The sequence below is a fragment of the Theropithecus gelada genome, chromosome 1 (assembly GCF_003255815.1).
Source record: "Theropithecus gelada isolate Dixy chromosome 1, Tgel_1.0, whole genome shotgun sequence".
Taxonomy (NCBI): domain Eukaryota; kingdom Metazoa; phylum Chordata; class Mammalia; order Primates; family Cercopithecidae; genus Theropithecus; species Theropithecus gelada.
In genome coordinates this window covers 105,520,536-105,541,699 of record NC_037668.1, presented here as the reverse complement: position 1 = coordinate 105,541,699, position 21,164 = coordinate 105,520,536, and the positions used below count along the sequence as shown (strand labels likewise).

Sequence of the window (21,164 nt, the reverse complement as noted above, 5' to 3'; positions counted from 1 at the left end):
AAAAAAAAAAGAAAAGAAAAGAAAAGAAAATGTGGTACATATACACAATGGAGTACTATTCAGCTATAAGAAAGAATGAGATCCTGTCATTTGCAACAACATGTATGGAACTGGAGGTCATGTTAAGTGAAATAAGCCAGGCTCAGAAAGACAGACTTCGAATGTTCTCACTTATTTCTGAGAGCTAAATGTTAGAGCAATTGAACTCATGGAGATAGACAGTAGATTGATAGTTACCAGGGTCTGGGAAAGGAGAGGGGGAAGTGGGAATGGCTAATGGATACAAAAATTAAGGTAGATAGAATGAATGTGATCTAGTATTTGATAGCACAAAATGGTGACTCTAGGCAACAATAACTTATTGTACACTTAAAAATAACTAAAAGACTATAATTGGAATATCTGTAACACAAAGAAAGGACAAATGCTTGAGGTGATAGATACCTCATTTCCCCTGATGTGATCACTGCACACTGCATGCCTATAGAAAGTATCTTACATACCCCATAAATATATACACTAATATGTACCCACAAAAAATAAAAATTTTAAGAAAGAAAGAAGCATAAAAAAGAATTTACCATTTTTGGTCTGAGACGTGATATAAAATCCTGCAGTAAGTGATGTTCTGACAAGTATAGCAAAATATTATTTCATTAAAAAGCTAAAAGCAGGCCAGGTGCAGTGGCTCATGCCTGTAATCCCACCATTTTGGGATGCCGAGGCGGGTGAATCACCTGAGGTCAGGAGTTCAAGACCAGCCTGGCCAACATAGTGAAACCCGGTCTCCGCTAAAAATACAAAAAGTAGCAGGGTGTGGTGGCGGGCACCTGTAATTCCTGCTACTCGGGAGGCTGAGGCAGGAGAATCGCTTGAGCCCGGGAGGCAGAGGTTGCAGTGAGCTGAGCAACAGAGTGAAATTCTGTCTCAAAAAAAAAAAAAAAAAAAAAAGCTAAAGCAAGTGAAGAGGAAACAGTAAATTTTTGAGTTTTTACCTGACTTCTTGAAGGAAAAGTAGAGCGGTGATGATATTTCTACCCAGCAGTCAACAGAACATATTACTAAATGAAGAAAGCAATTACACTGCTTTGGGAATTACACATTTTGTTTACTCTTTCTCTTTAGTTCCATGGATTTGTAAATCATAAAATGGTTGGCTGGTCCAAACATTGCCTATGTCTAGTGGTGTTTTTCCTGAGTTTTCCCACACGGCTGAAACCTTTGCTAGAATCTCATTTTATTTTTCATGTATTGGCACCATGGAACCTCTGGGACAAAGCCAAGCTGTTACAGCGTGGTTTAGTATCACGCTCTGTGTGCCAGCACCTTCCTTTTCTAATCTTGTCCCCTGTTAAACAAGACACAGCCTCACACCACAGGGATCCCTAACTGCCAGAGGATAACAGCAGCGGCTCAGCAAGGCAGACCTGAGTGTGCAGAACCTGGGCATGGTCTGGGGAAAATCATCAAATGCAGTTTTCAAAAGTTGGGGTTATGTAAAAGGCTGCTCATAGGGGGTCATCCAGTTCACATATCCAGTCAGTCCACATAGTTCTCATTATCAAGGCCATAGAAAGAAGGAGGACTATATATACATTGACTTTAGAGAGATTTAAGGACAAACTTCAGCAAAAATGTAAGGATGATTTATAATCAGCACATTAATGGTTTCTCTAAATAGGACTTCCCATAGTTCGCGCAGCTTGTCCACTTACACGTTTTAAGTAACTGTTTTTCCTTTTCTCTTTCTCTCCGTTCTGCCTAAAGTTTTGAATAACATCTTTTAGCAGATATGAAAAAAAATCATCCTTTCTAAAATGATCTCTCTAAAACACCTGCTCAATCATTTTCCTGTTTAAAAGTTTCTCAGTGCTTCCCTCCTAGAACCTGAGTACTTTCAGGATTCAGTCCAAACATCCTTCGGTAGGCTAGAACTATGCAATATGGTGTCGCCCCTAGCCACACATGGTTTCGGAGCACTTGAAATCTGACTAGCACAAGAAAGGAACTGAATTTTTAGTACTGTTTAATTAAAATTAATATAAAATTTAAACCTGGTATTTGACCCAATTTTTGGAAAATTAAAAACTATCTTTGGAATGACTTGGGTATGTGAAATCTACTTTTCAACTGTAAATTTTATGAAATATATAGTTCCAGTATTTTTTATGGAAACTTAGCAGCTAAATTTGAGGTAAAGCCCTAAGTACCAGATTTTGAATACATAGTTCATAAAAAAAAAATGTAAAAATATTTCATTAAGAATTTTATGGCTGGGCACGGTGGCTCACACCTGTAATCTCAGCACTTTGGGAGGCCGAGGCGGGCAGATCAAGAGGTCAAGAGATTGAGACCATCATGGCCAACATGGCGAAACCCCATCTCTACTAAAAATGCAAAAATCAGCCAGGTGTGGTGGCGTGCACCTGTACTTCCAGCTATCCGGGAGGCTGAGGCAGGAGAATCGCTTGAACCCAGGAGGTGGAGGTTGCAGTGAGCCAAGATCGTGCCACTGCACTCCAGCCTGGCAACAGAGTGAGACTCTGTCTCAAAAAAAAAAAAAAGAGAATTTTATATTGATTACATGTTGAAATGATACTTAGGCTATATTAGGTTACATAAAATATATTGTTAAATTAATTTCACCTGTTTCTTTTTACGTTTCTTTGTTTATGTGTCTACTAGAAAAGTTTAAATTATACATGTGGCCCACATTATATTTCTTTTGACAGTGCTGAGCTAGCAAATGTATTGAATGCAGGAGGAATGAATGAATGAATGGATTCAAAGTCCTTTACTGCTTGCTTCAATCTTGCTCTTTAGTCTCATCTGTCACGACTTTAATTCATCTGTTTGGCACTTCATCTGGGCCAGCATTCCTGGCTCTTTCACGAGTCAGTGGCTTTGTTCCCTCTCCTCCATCTGGCTTGAGTATCTCTTCATCCTTTAGGACCCAGCTCAAATGTCCTCTTTTCTCTGAAGCCTTTACTTACCTCCCCAGGCCTGAGCTCTGTGCTCCTAAAGGCCTGGAGCATTCTGTAGATCCTATTACGGCACCTACCACTTCGCTGGGGTTTCATGTGTCACAGAGTTTCACAAGTCTGTTTTGTTTTGTTTTGTGTAGAGACGGAGTCTCACGCTGTCGTTCAGGCTGGAGCGCAGTGGTGCGATCTCAGTTTACTGCAACCTCTGCCTCATGGGTTCAAACAATTCTTGTGCCTCAGCCTCCTCCCGAGTAGCTGGGATTACAGATGCACACCACCACACCCATCTAATTTTTGTATTTTTAGTAGAGAGAGAGATTCACCATGTTGGCCAGACTGGTCTCGAACTCCTGACCTCAAGTGATCTGCCCTCCTCAGCCTCCCTAAGTGCTGGGATTACAAGCACATGTCTTTTCCCATGAATTCCCAGCATTAAGTGGCATGCCTTGGACCTTAGAGATGCCCAGTAAATGTCTGCTGAACATGTCAAAGATTTTACATAGAATAGCGCCAATTCTTTGCTGGTAGAATTCATGTCAGTGACTCCAGGAGGGGTTCTGAGTTAAAGTGGACCTTAGTGAAGGGGGTGCCGTAAGATGGGCAAAGGCAAAATGTGTTATGTGATTATCACAACCACAGAGGAAGAAATCAAGAATGTGTACAGATGAGTCAAAAGGGCCTGGAATTCTCTTCTACTTGCTGTTTGGGGAGGAGACACGCATGTAGCAAGCACAACTCATTTCAGCAGGACCGCAGGGGTGCAAACGGTATTGCACTGAATCAAAAGGTCTTTGCAAGAGTCTGGTGAAGGTCTGACGATCAGGAAGGAAAGGGGGTGGAGAGAAGACTATTTTAAGCAGAGTCATAAAGAAAAAGTCTCTTAAGTCTTTCAGAACCAGATGGAAGATTTATGCTTCATTTGTCAAGTGAGAGGACAGAACCTTAGGGTTCCCCTACGTCACTCTCTCCTTCGGGCGCACCTTTCTCTTCACTGCACCAGCAGGAGGGAGGGCTGTATCTAAATCTAGGTTTCTAGTTGTCATCCAAGGCAGGCCCAGATGAAATGCAGGGACGCTTCAGACTTGAAACTGATAAGCCTCCCCAGCGAAGGTGGGGCACTGATAAAGGAGGGCAAGCAGCCAGGAGCTGGGAAATTCCAAAGCGTAGTTACACTTCAAATAACTCTTCCCAGGGCAACATGGAGAGCCAGGGGAGTAGAAACGAATGGGTTAAAAGAAATCAGCCTCTGCTTAAAATAGCTCAGCAGTCTCTCCTACTAGAAAAAAATCTAAGTAAGCATGTCTTTCCACCACATAGTTGTTAGTAGTAGACAAAAACAACCAAACTAAACTAGAAACAACCTAGTTCAATAAACTATAGAACATCTATATTGTGGCATATTATATAGCTATGAAAAAGAAAACAATATTGTGATGTGTTGACCTGGAGGTGTTTTGCAGAAATGTGTACAGCTTGGTAGTATTTGCATGAAATCACACCCCCCATCATGGTTGTGTGTGTGTGTGTCTGTAGTAAACAGTTTGATTTCAGAGAGAAAGAATATGGGGCTGGGGGAAAGAAGAGAAGAAAGAGAGAAAGAGAACAGGAGGAGGAGGAAAAGGAGGAAGGGAGGAGAGGTGGAAAGATACACAATAAGCTGTTCACATTGGTTATTTGAGGGAAGCAAGGTTGTGAGGAGCATTGTGAATTTTGTGTGTGTGTGTGTGTGTGTGTGTGTATATAGTCATGCACCGATAACAATGTTTTGGTCAATGACAGACTGCTTATACAATGGCAGTCTCATAAGATTATAATGAAGCTGAAACATTTCCAGCGCCTTGTGATGTGGTAGCCATCAATGTCAGAGCGCAATGGATTACTCATGTGTTTGTGGTGATGCTGGTGTAAAGAAATCCACTGTGCTGCCGGTGTTGTAAAAATATAGCACGTACAATTATGTAAAGTACACAGTGCTTGATAATGATGATAAACGACTATGTTACTGGTTTACGTATTTCCTATTATACTTTCGATTATTATTTCAGTGTGCATTTTTTCTACTTGTTAAAAAAGAGCTAACTGTCAAACAGCCTCAGGCAGGTCCTTCAGGAATGTTCCAGAAAAAGGCCTTGTTATCAAAGCAGGTGACAGCTCCAGGCATGTTACTGCCCTGAAGACCTTCCAGTGGGCAAGATACGGAGGTAAAGACAGTGGCATGATGATTCTAACCCCGTGTAGGCAGGCCTAGGTGAATATGTGTGTCTCCATCTGAGTTTTTAAGAAAAAAAAAGCTTAAAAAGTAAAAAGAGATTTTTTTAAATAGGAAAAACCTTATAGAATAAGGATATAAAGCAAAAAATACTTTTGTACATCTGTACAATGTGTTTGTGTTTTAAGCTAAGTTCTATGAAACAGTCAAAAAGTGAAAAAATGTTAAAAGCTTATAAAGTAAAAAGGTTACAGTAAGCCAAAGTTAATTTATTATTGAAGAAAAATATTTTATAAATGTAGCATAGCCTAAGTATACAGTGTTTATAAAGCCTACAGTAGTATACAGCAATGTCCTAGGCCTTCACGTTCATTCAATGACTCATCCGGAGCACCTGCCAGTCCTGAAAGCTCGATTCATGGTAAACACTCTATACAGCAAGTTTACCACTGACATTTTTTATTCTGTATTTTTACTGTATCTTTGCATATTTCGATATGTTTAGATACACAAATGGTTACCATTGTGTTACAATTGCCATGGTCTTCAATACAGTGACAGGCTGTAGTGTGTAGTGAGCTATACCATCTAGGTTTCTGTAAGTACACTCTCTGATGTTTGCGCAACGACAAAATTGCCTAATGATGCATTTCTCAGATTATATCCCTACTGTTAAGTGATGCATGACTGTGTGTGTGTGCGTGTGTGTGTACTCGCACATACACACATAAATATATACAGTCTACTCTCTGTATCCAAAGTTCTGCACCTGCAGATTCAACTAACCAGAGATCAAAAATATTCCCTCCATCATCCTTGCTCCACCTTGTATGGAATCTGGCCAGCATCCCGATACAGCTTCCCAGCTTCCCACTAAAATACTCGTGAAGACCCTCCAAAATGAGAATAGTCACAAGAATTCTGAAAACTTGGACTGCTCGCTATTACCAGGGGTTCATGTCTGTGGTCCCAGCTACTTGGGAGGCTGAAGTGGGAGGATTACTCGGGCCCAGGGAAGTTGAGGCTGCAGTGAGCCGTAATTGCACCACTGCAAACCCGACTGGGCAACACAGAGAGACCCTGTCTCAAAACAACCAACCAAAAAACCAATAGAGCTATGTTTATTGACTTTTGGTAGAAAAATACTTATTATGACTTAAATTATGTCCCGTGAAACTGTCATTTGTGCGTGAAGCCACTATAATGGCATTCTCAGATATTCACTAAGAAATTGAACTAAAAATTAGTTACTTTAGCCAACTGAAAGAAGAATCAAAATTAAGAATTTGGTATAGAGAACTCAAGGCATAAAAGTAATTTTGGGTTTTCCTTTACTTGTGTTAGACTCCAAACTTGGGAATCCAGTAGATTTTGCAACCAGGCGGTGAAATGTGACCTTATGGTACCTTCTGCTTCCACTTTCCTCAGTAATACCAGAAACTGCAGGAACTTCTCACTCTTCGTGCCTCAATTCATAGGGCTTCTCCTGATAGCATGGTGACCAGAACAATGAGGACCATTGCATTTCAGGACCTAATGGAAACGGTCAAACTATTTACAAAGTTGAGACATCGCAGCAGCAGAATCACTGAGGAAAAAAGCTTATTATCTCCTCTACAAAAGCAGAGTTGCCAAGGAACTTGATTTTCTGTGTCTGTAAAACTCATGTTTAACGAGTCACTGGGCTCTCTTTTTATTTTTTTAATCAGTTAACAGTAGCAAACAACGCAGGAATAGATATAGTCTGTTATCAGACCTTCTTCATCTATGGCCTGGGGTGTTTCTGCACTAATTATGCCATGAACAAAATGTACATAAAAAATGGAAAAACCAAAATGTAAGGAAATATAATGTTCATTGGTGATTATCTTCGGGTGGAAGAATTCTGAATAATTTTAATGTGTACCTTTATATTCTTACATTTTCTAGTTTGTTTCTTTTTTAAACAATGTGTAGGTGTTACTCGTATACTTAGTTAAAAAAGAGGCTTTAAATATCATTTGATACAATTCTGCCTGTGCCACTTGAGAGAGCTGTTTCTGTGGTTTCTCTCAGCTCACAACAAGCCCTTCTCTCTGGGTATTCCTTGTCCTCCATCTGCTTCACAGGGAAGAGTCCCAGGTAACCATGTTTATATCTGTCAGGTCCTAATTCAAATGCTACCTCCTCAGACTTTCCAAACAGCTGCCCGCAGTGCTCACTCCCAGCAACGCATTCTGTTTTGTTTTATCCACAGAACTCGTTAGTGGTTGCTTTATTTTCTTGTATACTATTTGTGTCTTTTTCTTTTTTCTTTTTTTTTTTTTTTTGAGACCGAGTCTCGCTTTGTCACCCAGGCCAGAGTGCAATGGCGTGATTTTGGCTTACTGCAAACTCCACCTCCCGGGTTCAAGCAATTCTCATGCCTCAGCCTCCCCAGTAGCTGGGATTACAGATGTGCACCACCACGTCCAGCTAATTTTTGTATTTTTAGTAGAGACAGGGTTTTGCCATGTTGCCAGGCTAGTCTCGAACTCCTGGCCTCAAGTGATCCACCTGCCTTGGCCTCCCAAAGGGCTGGGATTACAGGTGTGAGCCACCGTGCCTGGCCTGTTTTTCTCTTTTCAGTGAGGGGCTTTGTCACGTTGACTGCTGTGTCCCCAGCACCAAGTGTCAGGTCCCAAACATACCATATGCACTCAGTAAAGTACAGAACCCAGGAAAAAGCTCCCCCGTGACCCCAGCTGCCTGTCTACAGCTAAGAGGGCCAAGAAGCCCCTGAGCAAAGCAAGGCCGACCACATCATTTCTCTCAGGAATCTGGAACTGGGAATCACAGTGCTGTGGTAACGTATAAATGCGAAAGCTGTCAGGTGGGTATATTCTGGCTTGTAGGCCAGAGAAAGAAAAAAAAAAAAAAAAAAAACTGGCTTAGAAAGGCGTTTGTGAAGCAGTGGAGAGCACTGGGAGCTTTTTAGACCTGATCCCACATGCCCTCTGGAGCCTTCTGTGCCTCAGTCTTGAGTCTTCTAACCTTATAAAAGTTCTGCGTTTCAGGTTAGGCCAGCAGGAGTTGGCACCTGTTACCTGCAACCACGGAGTCTGGCTCAGTATTACCTACAATCACAATCATGTTTTAAAAATTCACAGCAAAAAGGTATGGTGGAAACGCTCCAAAATGTTTGCCTCTGAGTGGTGGGACTACCCAGTTTTCTGTATTTTCTTTGTTTCTTTTTTCTTTTTTTGGAAATAGATCTTGCCAGGCAAGTGCATGGCACCATCTTGGTTCCCTGCAGCCTCGACCTCCTGGGCTCAAATCATCCTCCCACCTTAGTCCCCTGAGTGGTTGTGACCACAGATGTGTTCCACCATGCCCGGCTAACTTTTGTATTTTTGTAGAAATGGGTTTTGCCACGTTGCCCAGGATAGTCAAGTACTCCTAGGCTCCTGGCTGGGCATGGTGGCTCATGCCTGTAATCCCAGCACTTTGGGAGGCCAACGCGGGCGGATCACAAGGTCAGGAGTTCGAGACCAGCCTGGCCAACATAGTGAAACCCCGTCTCTACTAAAAATACAAAAAATTAGCCAGGCTTGGTGGTGGGTACTGTAATCCCAGCTACTCATGAGGCTGAGTCAGGGGAATGGCTTGAACCCGAGAGGCGGAGGTTGTAGTGAGCCAAGATTGCGCCACTGCACTCCAGCCTGGGCGACAGAGCGAGACTCTGTCTCATAAAAACAAAAAACAAAACAAAAAAAAATGGACTCCTAGGCTCCAGTGACCCACACTTGCCTTGGTTTTCCAGACTGCTGTGATTATAGACATGTGCCACCACACCTGACCAGTTTTCTATATTTTATAAAGCAAGTATGTGTTACTTTTATAATAATAGACTTGGTAAATTCTAGTAGATCGTGTTCTATCCACTTCAGGAAGAACTGAGAGGTGAAGCAGTGAAATGACTCACCAAAGTTGACGAAAGTGTGCCTGGGGCTTTCTGATGCACAGGCCCATATTCCGCCCCCCACCCTGCGGGGGGTCTTTGGCTAGTAACTGTGCTTTTCATCCCCAAATGCTACATTTCAGTCATTTATGCCATAATAAATTATCTCGCTAAGGTGAAAGAAAACTTCTTATAGGCTAACTCCAGTCAGTCGGGGGTGATGGTCCATCCTGCTGTGTTGAGTTAGTTTGTGAGGCAGTGTTCAGACTTGGTAGGAAGTGCCATGACCGGTGAACGCTGCCTGGCCCCAGTGCAGGGAGGTGGGGGATGGAATGGAGGAAAGTTCTGTTCGAATTATTTCTTGGATGCAGGGCGAAGCTCTGCTTTCTGAGAGGGAGGAAAGCAGGCAGAAAGGGGTACACCTGTATCACGTATACTTCCATCTCTGGTAGGCATGTTATAAGAAATTCTAACTTTATTTTACAAGGATGGCATTATGATGACATAAAGAATAAGGGAGTAGCTGTATACATTCTGCTTTGCTTTAAAAATTCTCTTTGTTTGAAACTTTGTTGCACTTTCTTTAGCGAGCTGGTGGCCACAGGGCTGACTGTCATGGGGCAGGGGATGCGGGTGTCAGGGGATGGGTTCAGTGTCAGCATTGCTGGGTAGAGGCCTGAGGGGGGTGCTTCTGGCCTATGTGTGGGCTGCATGAGTTGGCCCACCCTGTGGCTTTCATTCCTAAATAAATCTCACAGAACTGCTGATTCGTCTCACTTGCTTTCTTGAAGTGCATTCACCAGCCCCACCTAGTTTTAAGAAAGCTCCTTAAGTGACCCAGAGGTCCTCCTGGGTGAGCAGCCTTGTCTTGGATCCAGTAAAACAACAGCGAGGAGGGGCAAACAGTCCAAACAGCATCACAGGAGCAGGCCACAAGCTGTTACTTAGAAACCAAGGGATATTAAGCTGATGCAAGAGGACTGGGCAAAAACCCAGAGGCCAGACAAAGAACGGGCCAGCGGCTTTCTCCCTCTCCAGAGGCAAACAATCCCATCCCCTCCCCTGCTTCTCCTGCAGTCCCCCTCTGTCGTCCTAGCTGCTGGCAAACCCCACGGGCACCTGCAGACAAATCTCTGCTTCCCGGGCCCAGCACACACTGTCTCTATGCTGGGTGTGTAGGGGGGACTGTTCATCTTTGCAGCTGTGTGGGTAGGGGATGGCCCTGGGCAGAGGCAGTGGGACGAAGCAGCCTCCCTGAGGCTCTTGGAGTCCTGAAGGCAGGAGCTCATGTTGCTCTGCAGTCCGGGCTGGAGAGGTTTTACATATTTGTGCAGTGGATCATAATGTTACCTCACCACGTACCCAGCTGCCAGCATCTCCAAAATGCAGGGGAAGTTGAAGAGATGAGCCAAAGGGGACTGCAAACCTCTTTTCCACCATTAAATACAATTTGTAGGAGGCCACTGGTTTGGACTAGGCTCCTGTTCTGGGCCCAACAGACCAAACCAACCAACGTGGAGTCATCCGTGCTAAATGAAACAAACAACTTGGGTGTACACACTGTAACAGATGGCTGAGTTTTGGTAGTTACAGCAGCTGAGCTTAAGTCAGTGGTAGGTGGCCAGCTGATTCACGTAAGGCTGTAACTAATTAACCTCTGTTCCTCGCTTCTGTTTTCTAAACATAAATATTGCTTGACCATGTGGCTTATTCTTCAAACATTTTTCTGGTCCTGAGGTCTGCCCAATTCTAGAATCATGAATAAAAGCCAATAAAGATCTTTAAATGTGTTGCAATCTGGTCTTTTGGACACCATTAACTTAGAAAGCTCTAAGGAAGATTCCAGAAATCAGATTTGTCTGAGAACTCAACCCTGCACTTATGAGCAGTCATTTGTGAGTTTGTAGAATTCGGGTTGGAATAATACAACAGAGAGCTAAGAGGGATTTTCCAACTCTAAAAGTGGTTAAATCCTGAATTAGGAATTTTCCCACCTTTACAAATCTTTATAGTGGAAGAAATAGCTTTCTTTCTTTTTTTTTTATTTTTTGAGACAGGGATGCTCTCTGTCACCCAGGATGGAGTGCAGTGGTGCGATTTCGGCTCACTGCAGCCTCTTTCTCCTGGGTTCAAGTGATTCTTCTGCCTTAGCATCCTGAGTAGCTGGGATTATAGGCAAGCGCCACCACACCAGGAATTTTTTTTTTTTTTTTTTTTTAGATGGAGTCTCGCTCTGTCACCCAGGCTGGACTGCAGTGGCGCCATCTCAGCTCACTGCAACCTCCGCCTCCTGGATTCAAGTGATTCTCCTGCCTCAGCCTCCCAAGTAGCTGAGATTACAGGCATGCACCACCGTGCCTGGCTAATTTTTGTGTTTTTAGTAGAGATGGGGTTTCACCATACTGGCCAAGCTAGTCTTGACTCCTGGTCTCAAGTGATCAGCCTGCCTTGGCCTCCCAAACTGCTGGGATTACAGGCGTGAGCCACCGTGCCCAGATGGAAGAAATCTTTCTACCTGGGTAACTTCTGTGCATGTTCCAGGCTGCTCAAAAGGCAGAAATCACTAGACAATCTAATTTTGGAAAGGCCTTTGCAGCCCTGAATTCTTAAGACATTGCTCTTACATAATGCACTTTTTGTTTATGTTTTTTGTTTGTCTGAGAGAGAGTCTTGCTCTGTTGCCCAGGCTGGAGTACAGTAGTGCGATCATGGCAAACTGCAGCCTTGACCTCCCAGGCTCAAGTGATCCTCCCATTTCAGTCTCCCAAGTAGCTGAGACCACAGAGATATACCACCACGTCCAGCTAATTTTTGCATTTTTTGGAGAGATGGTCTTGAAATGTTGCCTAGGCTGGTCTTGAAACTCCTGGACTCCAGTAATCCTCCTGTCTTGGCCTCCCAAAGCACTGGAATAACAGGTGTGAGCCACTGCTCTTGGCCCTGTTTTTAAAGATCGAAGTCTTTATTTTAAATATGTGGCAGTCAGAGGTAATACAAAGCACAACAAATAAGTCTCAGGTGCACATCAAGTCCTATTAATAGGCAGTAGCTGCCTGGAGTGCTGTGTTGACAAACATTCTCAGGCCACATCTGTTTACTGAGAAACAGTGCTGGGATAAACTAGCAATGGCTGCCATGGATGCGGAAGTGAGGGATGATGGCTCTCATGCCACATATTTTACACTCTGAGTTAAATGGAGAGGCATTTTTCAGACTTCTATACCCAGTGTTTCTCAGGATTCTGGAAAGCGGACCATTAACAGAGTTAGAAGATAAGAATTATCAATGGTTTCCCCCGAAGGAATCAGTAATGTATCTTCCTCAGAGACAAGTTTGTTATTTATTGACGATGTCTCCTATCCTGTGAACAGCAAGAGATCCCACACTCCCTTCTGTGGTTCGAGTCCTCAGGATTTGGTTCCTGGACAAAAGCTCACTCTGTCGTCCTTATGGATTTGTTCCTGGATACTGTTCTAGCCTCTCAGTGGTCTCCTAGCCTTACCTTCTTGCATCCATTCTCCACAAGGATGATGGATTGAGCTTTCTAGATGGAAATCCTGATTATTCCTGCCCCTTCGGTGGTTCCGATCACTCACAGGACAATTATTTGCTCCCACATATGATCCACCTTCATCTAGTCCTTGCTTGCCTCTCCATCTCCATCTCTCATCCCTCTTTTCCTTGGCACTTTATGTCACAGCCTCATGGAGTTACTTGGTTTTCCTCATCTTCTCCACTTGGGGCTTCTCTGGTGTGGTGTGCACCCCCATTTCAGAGACTCAGCCGAGTCCTCCTCAGGCCACCTTCCTGGATCCTTACACTGGAGGAAAGGGCCCTTGCCACACACTCTGTGCTTGCTTTGATCTCATTGTGTGATCACACGTTTGTCTCTCTCTCCTAGTGAAACCCTAAGCTATGCAAGGATTCAAGAATCTTATTTATTTGCATCCAAACCACTAGTGCAATTGATGGACTATGGGTGCCTGATACATAGTTATGGGATGAGTGGAAGGATGAGAACTGGGCAGTTTTCCCAAATTCATGAAATTGATGGTGAATCAGCACAGAGCTCATGATCAGTAGGTTGATACACTCGTTTCCTCACACTATCTTCATTGTTTTACTTAATTACCTGCTCTCCTGGCCCCATATGCAGCCTCTTCTAAAAATGTTGGTTATCACAAGAAATTGAGGCAAAGGAGCCAACAGCCAATTGTGAATGATGTAAAATTATAGAAATTCAAAGTCATTGAATCTTAGCTCTAGTGAATCATCTCACAGTCCAGAGTCAGTGGCAGAGCTTACATCTCATTCATACCTCCCTCCCTCCCTCCCTTCTCTCCTTCCTCTCTCCCCTCTCTCTTTTTTTGGGAAAAAGGAGTTGTTTTCAGCAACTATAAGGTCATCTGTGAAAATTATATGACCACCTTTTTATGGTCTATATGATGACAGATATTTAATTTTGATTGAAACAAAAGTGAAGAGTAAGGGATTCATATTTTGGTCCAAATTCTTGTTGTTGTTTTCTTTGAGACAGGGTCTTGCTCTGTTGCCCAGGCTGGAGTGTAGTGGCACAGTCTCAGCTCACTACAGCCTCCACCTCTGGGGCTCAAGCAATCCTCCCACCTCAGCCTCTTGAGTAGCTGGGATGACAGGCATGTGCCACCACACTCAGCTGATTTTTTGTAGAGGCGGGGGTCTCACTATGTTGCTTAGGCTGGTCTTGAACTCCTGGGCTCAAGCAATACACCCGCCTTGACCTCCCACAGTGTTGGGATTACAGGCAAGAGCCACTGTACTAGGCCTTTAGGCCCCAGTGCTGCAGCTGCGCAGAGTTCTAATTCCCAGATCGCTTAACTAAAATGTTCTCAGCTTTTTCTCTTTTCATTAAAAAAAAAAAAGAAAAAAAAGGTAAGTGACTTATTTCAGAGGGGAAAGTGAAGCGACTCGCCTTGTGTAGCTGTGTTTTCGTCTCGTAGTAGGCGATCACGGGGATGGACGCTCGGTAGTAGGCTTCCAGGCGCTTGGCGATGGTCTTGGTGGTGTCGTCCGCAGGCGGGCTGCTCTGGCTCCTTTGGAGAAGGCGGTTGGTCATGGTGTCCGCCGAGCAGTCCATACAGATCACCAAGTGTGGGTCTCCAATCTGGAGAAGGGAGTGGAGCACAACACAGTCAGAAACCTCACCCTGCTGATGTTCTGCAAAGGCCCAGGGCCTCTGCTTTTTCCTTTCTTGGCCTTCTGGTTCCCCTCAAGGTCCCAGCATTACACTGTGGTGCAATTGGGACTGGACTCCATAGCTCCCTCTTCTAGGTCAGTTCCCTTCCACACGCTGCCTCAGAGCTGCCTCTCGCCCTCAGCTTTTAGGCCACCTCACGTGATGCAGGGGCACATGTGCCACCCACTGCAGCCACTGTCTGTCTTCTGCACTGAGAAGAAAGGAGTATGTATGTGTGAGGGGGTGTTTCCTCTAATGTGAAGCCTTTGCTGACCACCAGAGGCAGAGCTAATCACTTCTCCTAGAAGCCACCATGATATCTTATAACAGCCACAGGTGGCATTCTGTGGCTGTGCCTGTACTGTGTCAGGGGAGTGGGGCATAATGCTTGAGCACACTAGAGGCTGGAGTCAGGCTGCTTAGGGTCAAACCCTGGTGTCATGGCTTGTCTCCAGGATGGGCTCCATCAATTCGTTATCTCGCTTTATTCGTAAGCTACTCTCCCACTGAGACACAGAAACACCTTGAATCTGACCTGTAACTGTTTTGATCAACAGACTATAGCGGAAACAATGTCCCTGCTTTTAGAGTCCAGGTCACAAGAAATTCTGCAGTTTCTGTCTGGTTTTGTGGAACACTCGCTGCAGCGGGGAGTCCGCTGCCACCTAAGACGTCCAACTATCCTGAGACTGCCAGTCTGAGAGGAAGGCCAAGCTAGCCATGTGGAGAGGCCATGTGGATGCAGATGCCCACCAGCCCCCAACTGTTTTAGACATCCCAGCCCTGGCTGCAGACATGGATCTCAGCCCCGGCCACTTTCTGAGTGCAATTACATAAGGAACCCCAAGTGAGAACCAGCCCGCTGAGCCCCATAACCTCCAGAACCATGAGAGATAATAACAAATTGTTGTTTAAAGTTTGTATTTTATTTTGTAAGAGATGGGGTTTCGCTCTGATGCCCAGGCTGGAGTGCAATGGCTATTCACAGGCATAATTATAGTGCACTATACAGTCTTGAACTCCTGGACTCAAGTGATCCTCTTGCCTCAGCCTCCGGAGTAGCTGGGGCTACACACACATGCCACTGGGCCAGGCTTACATATTGTTCAACTGACTTCCTCATTAACTAGAAGTCTGACTCAACTTCTCTGCATCTGAGTTTTCTCATTCATACAATGAGGACGATCATAGGATTGCTGTGAGGATGAAATAAAATTAAATAAGGTAATGTACGTATGCTCCTTGGCATACGGCAGACACTAACGATTCACTATTACGTTTATTTCCTCTATGAGGCTTAGGTTCCCCGTGTGCAGGGATTAAGAATTCTCCGCTCCTAGTCCCAAGTCTTGCACACAGTAGGTGATGAAGAAATGTTTTAATGAATGAGTGATGGTGGTATGATCTGTGGTATGAGTCTCCCATCTCCATATCCTTCTCTTAAATGTTCTTTTGTCTCTGGAACATGCTTACTTTGCATCCTCCTCCAACCCTGGATCAAAGGAAACCATTACTCCCCGTGACCTTGCCACATTCGAGCTGTGAGTAAATGAAGGCTTGCCACCCCTGTAGAAAGTGTGTGGGGTGGGATGAGAACAAAGTTCAGTCAAGAAGAGGATGTTTAGGCAACACGGAGAACTCACAACATCGTGAGTTGCCAGACAGTGTTGGTCAAACATATATCTACCTCCTCTGAGGGGTGTACTTTAAGGAACAGAGTGGAAACACTCTCCAAAATCTACAACAGTGCAATAAACTTCTGGAATAGGTCACGCGACTCTTCTGTCTGTATTAATTGGAAGGAAAAAAAAGAAGAGCATTTGTGCAGCAAGAAAGGCTGGGTGAGGGTTTAGGGAAAAAATGACCATTGTTCACCAGCAGAGGGCGAGCTTGGGAGGCGGCTTAATGTTCTCCCTGAAAGAACTTCAGGTTAGGGTTGCATGAGGCAGCCAGGCGATTTTTCCAATTGTGGGGTCATTTTCAGGCCACTCGTGGGGACAGGAAAGATAATTCAGGGACACAGGTACAAAGAGAGATTATGTGTCACTGAGCAGGAGCCGGCAACAAATGACCTTTTAGACCAAAATAAGCACCAAAGGGGCAGAGAGGTAGCTTTTTCTTCCACACTGATGTGGAAAGTGTGGCCCCTGGACCAGCACCATGTCTTGGAAGCTTGTTAGAAATGCAGACTCTCAGGCATAACATGAGACCTGCTGAAGCAGAATCTGGTTTTTTTTTTTTTTTTTTTTTTGCGACACAGTCTGTCTGTAGCGCAGGCTAGAGTGCAGTGATGTGATCACTGCAACCTCTGCCTCCCAGGTTCAAGCAATCCTCCTGTCTTAGCCTCCCAAGTAGCTGGGATTACAGGTGTGCGCCACCACACCGGGTTAATTTTTGTATTTTTAGTAGAGACAGGGTTTCACCACGATGGCCAGGCTGGTCAAGAACTCCTGACCTCAAGTGATCCGCCCACCTCAGCCTCCCAAAGTACTGGGATTACAGGTATGAGCCACCGCGCCCAGCCTAGAGTCTGCATCTTAACAAGATCCCTCGCTGAGTCTTCACAACATCCTAGTTTGATAAGCTACTCTGCCAAGCCATTTTCCTGTGCCAAAACTAGGGGGTTTGGCCTAAACTCTCTCTCCTGGAATCAGCACTCTCCTCCTATATAAAAAAGCTATCGATCAGTTATTCTATTTGGAAGTGACCTGAACCATTTGTTTTTAATACCTCAATTTTTTGAAATGTTTGAATGAGATACCATTTAATTTTTTTTTCAAAATGCTTTGCTATGTATCATTAGAAAGTCCCCTGGAGTAGCTGTCTGGCTCCCAGCTCTGCTCTGTTATCACCGGACTGTGGTTAGTCTTCAACAGCAAGTAGGCAGGCGAGCAGAGGTGGCTGAATGAATCAGAGACTTCGGGACATTGGCCTACCCCCAGCATCACCCTGTTGGCACCCTAGGGCTCTGCCACCAGCATCACTGGATTCTCCACGGCCTTTGGTTTTCAGGGGACCTTAGTTAGAACACAAGTGCCCTTGGAAGGGCTGCTGAGGTGCCATCAGCAACATTTCAGCAGCTGGCTAAGCTTCACTGTGCTGAGGGCTTTACAAACAGCCATCCCTTAAGCCCTCTGGCACCCTTGCTGGGAAGTACGATTATTCCCACTTTAAGGATGAGGAAATGGAGACCCTCAGAGGTTAACCTTGCCAAGGTCACTAGGGACTAGTGAGTGACAGGCCTGAAGCAGATGCATGTAACCCCAACGCCTGGTGACCTCACCCTGATGGAGAGAGCCAGCGCCTTCAGAATGAGGCTTGGGCAAGAAGCTGAGTGGGCCAGATGGAACCAGGAGAGAAGAGCAGGGCCATGGGAAAGGGAGCGAGTGGAGAGGGGTGCCTACTCACTTATTTTAGTTTTCAGAAGCCGCCTCTGCTGCCTCTTGGGATCTAATGGGACCACGCTCATCCTTGCATCCCTTAGGGGATGACGGCAGCCCACCAGCACGAGAACATCAGCATCGTGGGCTGTGATCATGGTTTTGCTTTGGTCATTCCAGCAAGCGGAGCGGGAGGAGAAGTTTGCCCTCCTGCCCTCTGACTCCACCCCCACCTTAGTTTTCTTCTGATTAAGTCAGAATGGGTGTTAGCCCATGTTTACCAGTGGGCAGGAGCTCTCCAGGCCATCCAGGAACTCTCTTTGTTGAGAATAACAACTCTCTTATTCTTGGTGTGTGTCTCAGTTTCCTCATTTAAAAATGAGGATAATAATAGTGTTTGACTCACAGGACTATTGTGAGGGTTAAATGAGTTTGTACATGTAAAACCCCTGATCCACTTCAAACACTACATAAATGGAGCTAATGTTATTTTAGGCGGGCTTGGCAACATAGTCATCTTTTGAACTGTAAAGTATCCCACTGGTCAGATTTAGGTCTAGAAAGAGTCAGTGGCTTCACTCAGGCTTTTAGCCTAAGTCACACGCTCCAGCATGTCTACCAGAGTCTCCCTATGCTGGCAGGAAAGGGCCGTGGCTGAAAAGAAAGTGGCGTGCCTACTTCTCATTTGCTCTCACCTTGAGGTATGTCCCCTTGGGGGAACCTCACTAGAGGAGGAATATCTGGGTCATTCCAGCATTCCTGAACACACAACCCTAACGATAGTAATACTACTCAGTTGATATATACCTTCTCCCCCCACACCGCTGTTACGCAGCTCTAAGTTCTGCAGCGAACCAGGAACCAGAAGAGAGCAGAACATCTCAAGTGGAAAATCCTATGTGGCCTCCAGGGCTGCCCACAATTCTAAACAACTCGAACACACCAACTGGACATTCCCTTGGCCAGACTCAAACTTTGTGCGTGTGTGCATATGTGTGTATGTGTTAAGAGCTCATTCTGAAGATTAGAATACACTTATAAACAGAAACACTGGTTCTGTCAATGAAGTGTCTTGAGATGGTTGAGAGTAGTGAGGCAGAGGGATCACTGTGAAGCCATCATTCCCACCTCCACGAGAGTTAGGTACATATTCTGGCTAAAGGCAGAATTTCACCTAAGAGTCTTTTGGGAGGGAAAAGCCAAGAGCAAACACATGCATTCTACTTCTATTAATATGACTTCTGTTAATATGAGTTCTGTTAATATGTGGTTAATTTGGCTGGTGTTGAGTATGAGATTGGCTTAACACTGGAAAGCATTTCGATTTCACACCAGGGAGTCAGGCTAAGCACAGAGCCCTTCTCAAGATGGTAAGAATCTATAAAATGGCTCACGCCGGTAGTCCCAGCACTTTGGGAGGCCGAGGTGGGTGGATCACGAGGTCAGGAGTTCAAGACCAGCCTGACCAACATGGTGAAACCCCATCTCTACTAAAAATACAAAAATCAGCTGAGCATGGTGGGGGGCGCCTGTAATCCCAGCTGCTGAGGCAGGAGAATCGCTTGAGGCCGGGAGGCAGAGGTTGCAGTGAGCTGAGATCACGCTGCTGCACTCCAGCCTGGGTGAGAGAGCAAGACTCCGTCTCAAAAAAATGAAGAAAAAAAAAAAATCGATAAAATGGGGGTACTAACACCTATTAAGTAGGACTGTAAAAATTAATCAAATGGCATGTGTAAAGCATCGAGTTCAGTTCCTGGCACACTGTAAGTACTGAAAAAATAATTATTATTCCTATGTTCTGTATGATTTTAACTATGCAAAAACGGGCAGAACAAAGATGGCGAGAATATACATCAAATGTTAAAGGTATTATCACTGGATGGTTAGTTATTCTTTGTTTTGTATTTTTGTGTATTGTTTCATATTATATTTTTATTTCTATAGTCAGAAAAAATACACATTATTGAAAAAACGGTAAAGATTTATTGAACACCATATGTAGGCTTATAAATGTGTAAAGGCACTTGTCAAGGATCCCATCCAATCTTCCCAAAAATCACTGAGGTACATATTTCCAACCAACATTTTGTAGAAGAGGAGATAGAGGTCTACAAAGTTAGCTGACTTGCTTACCAGCCAATGAGTTACAAAGCCAGCTTCCAAATACAGGCCTGTTCACACCAGAGTCACTATAAGCAGGGCTTCTCAGCTGGAGTGGGGAATGAGGATGGTGATCAGAAACCCTGACTCCTCTTCTCATATTCCTTCTGCCCCGTTACACACATCTACGTGCATATATGCACACATACATGTACATACACACAGCCCCTCCTCCAGTAAATCATGCTGCAAACTGAAGGCATAGGTTGTAATTCAACAGGGACAGAACCAGCTTGGGGAATAGAAGATAGGAAGGTAACAGAGAAACCACACACAGACTTACCCTCAAGCTGTGGACATTAGTTTGCATTTGATTTTTAGCGATGTCATATGCAGTGGCCAAGGAAATCGTCAAAGGACCTTGCATCTCAGATAACTCAGCTACAGGTATGCAAAAGTGTCAGCCTAACTAACTGAATTTTTAAAGGAACTGATGGTCCAATGCATTGGACACATCAATCTCGGTGCCCCAGAAAGGCTGGTGAGATTTTTGTGGGCTGGTTAAAACCTCTCCAGGCTTGAATGGACCTGAAACGTAGTTGCAGGCCTGATGCACAAATGGGAAATATATGCTTTCAACCAAGCTGATTACTTTGAATCTCTGGGGAAAATCAGATGTCTGCATTTGTCTTTGTCAAATTTCAAATGAATTTTTTGCCTATAATTGGGAGGGGAGCTACAAATGAAGGGCCCTGCAGGGCAGTAATGAGTCAACAGTAGCTCATTCTGTGTTTATAGCATCTTTATCTGGTCAAGTTTTATTATTATTATTATTTTTTGAGATGGAGTTTCACTCTGTCACCCAGGCTGAGGTGCAGTGGTGCAATCTTAGCTCACTGCAACCTCTGCCTCCTGGGTTCAAGCGATACTCCTGCCTCAGTCTCCCGAGTAGCTGGGATTACAGGCATGTGCCACCATGCCCGGCTAATTTTGTATTTTTAGTAGAGATGGGGTTTCGCCATGTTGGTCTGGCTGGTCTCGAACTCCTGACCTCAGGTGATCTACCTGCCTTGGCCTCCCAAAGTGCTGGGATTATAGGCGTGAGCCACCATGCTTGGCCATCTGGTCAGGTTTAAAGCAGGTGCTCATTCTGGAGGGCTGCATGTGTTGTCTTGCACACCTGCTAAATTGATACTAGAATCTTCTAAAGTTACTGTCCAGGGACAAATCAGTGTCACTCTTGGTCTCTGTAAGTTCCTCCCAGCAGTATGTAAGAAACTATCTTTGTAGATGTCTAAAATCTCACTTAAGGGTTGTATGCTCAGTAATGAAATAGGTCACCTGTGTGTTGTTTGAA

At 44.5% G+C, this 21,164-nt stretch overlaps 1 protein-coding gene across 3 annotated transcripts in view; it reads right to left on the bottom strand.

Moving 5' to 3' along the window:
• AK5 (adenylate kinase 5) overlaps positions 1-21,164 on the bottom strand; it is a 296,670-nt gene that overhangs the window by 10,238 nt on the left and 265,268 nt on the right. For all 3 annotated transcript variants that reach the window (XM_025389481.1, XM_025389482.1, XM_025389483.1), the window contains exon 13: positions 14,064-14,255. In XM_025389481.1, coding sequence (XP_025245266.1) covers positions 14,064-14,255 — 192 coding nt within the window. The remainder of the gene's footprint in view (positions 1-14,063; positions 14,256-21,164) is intronic.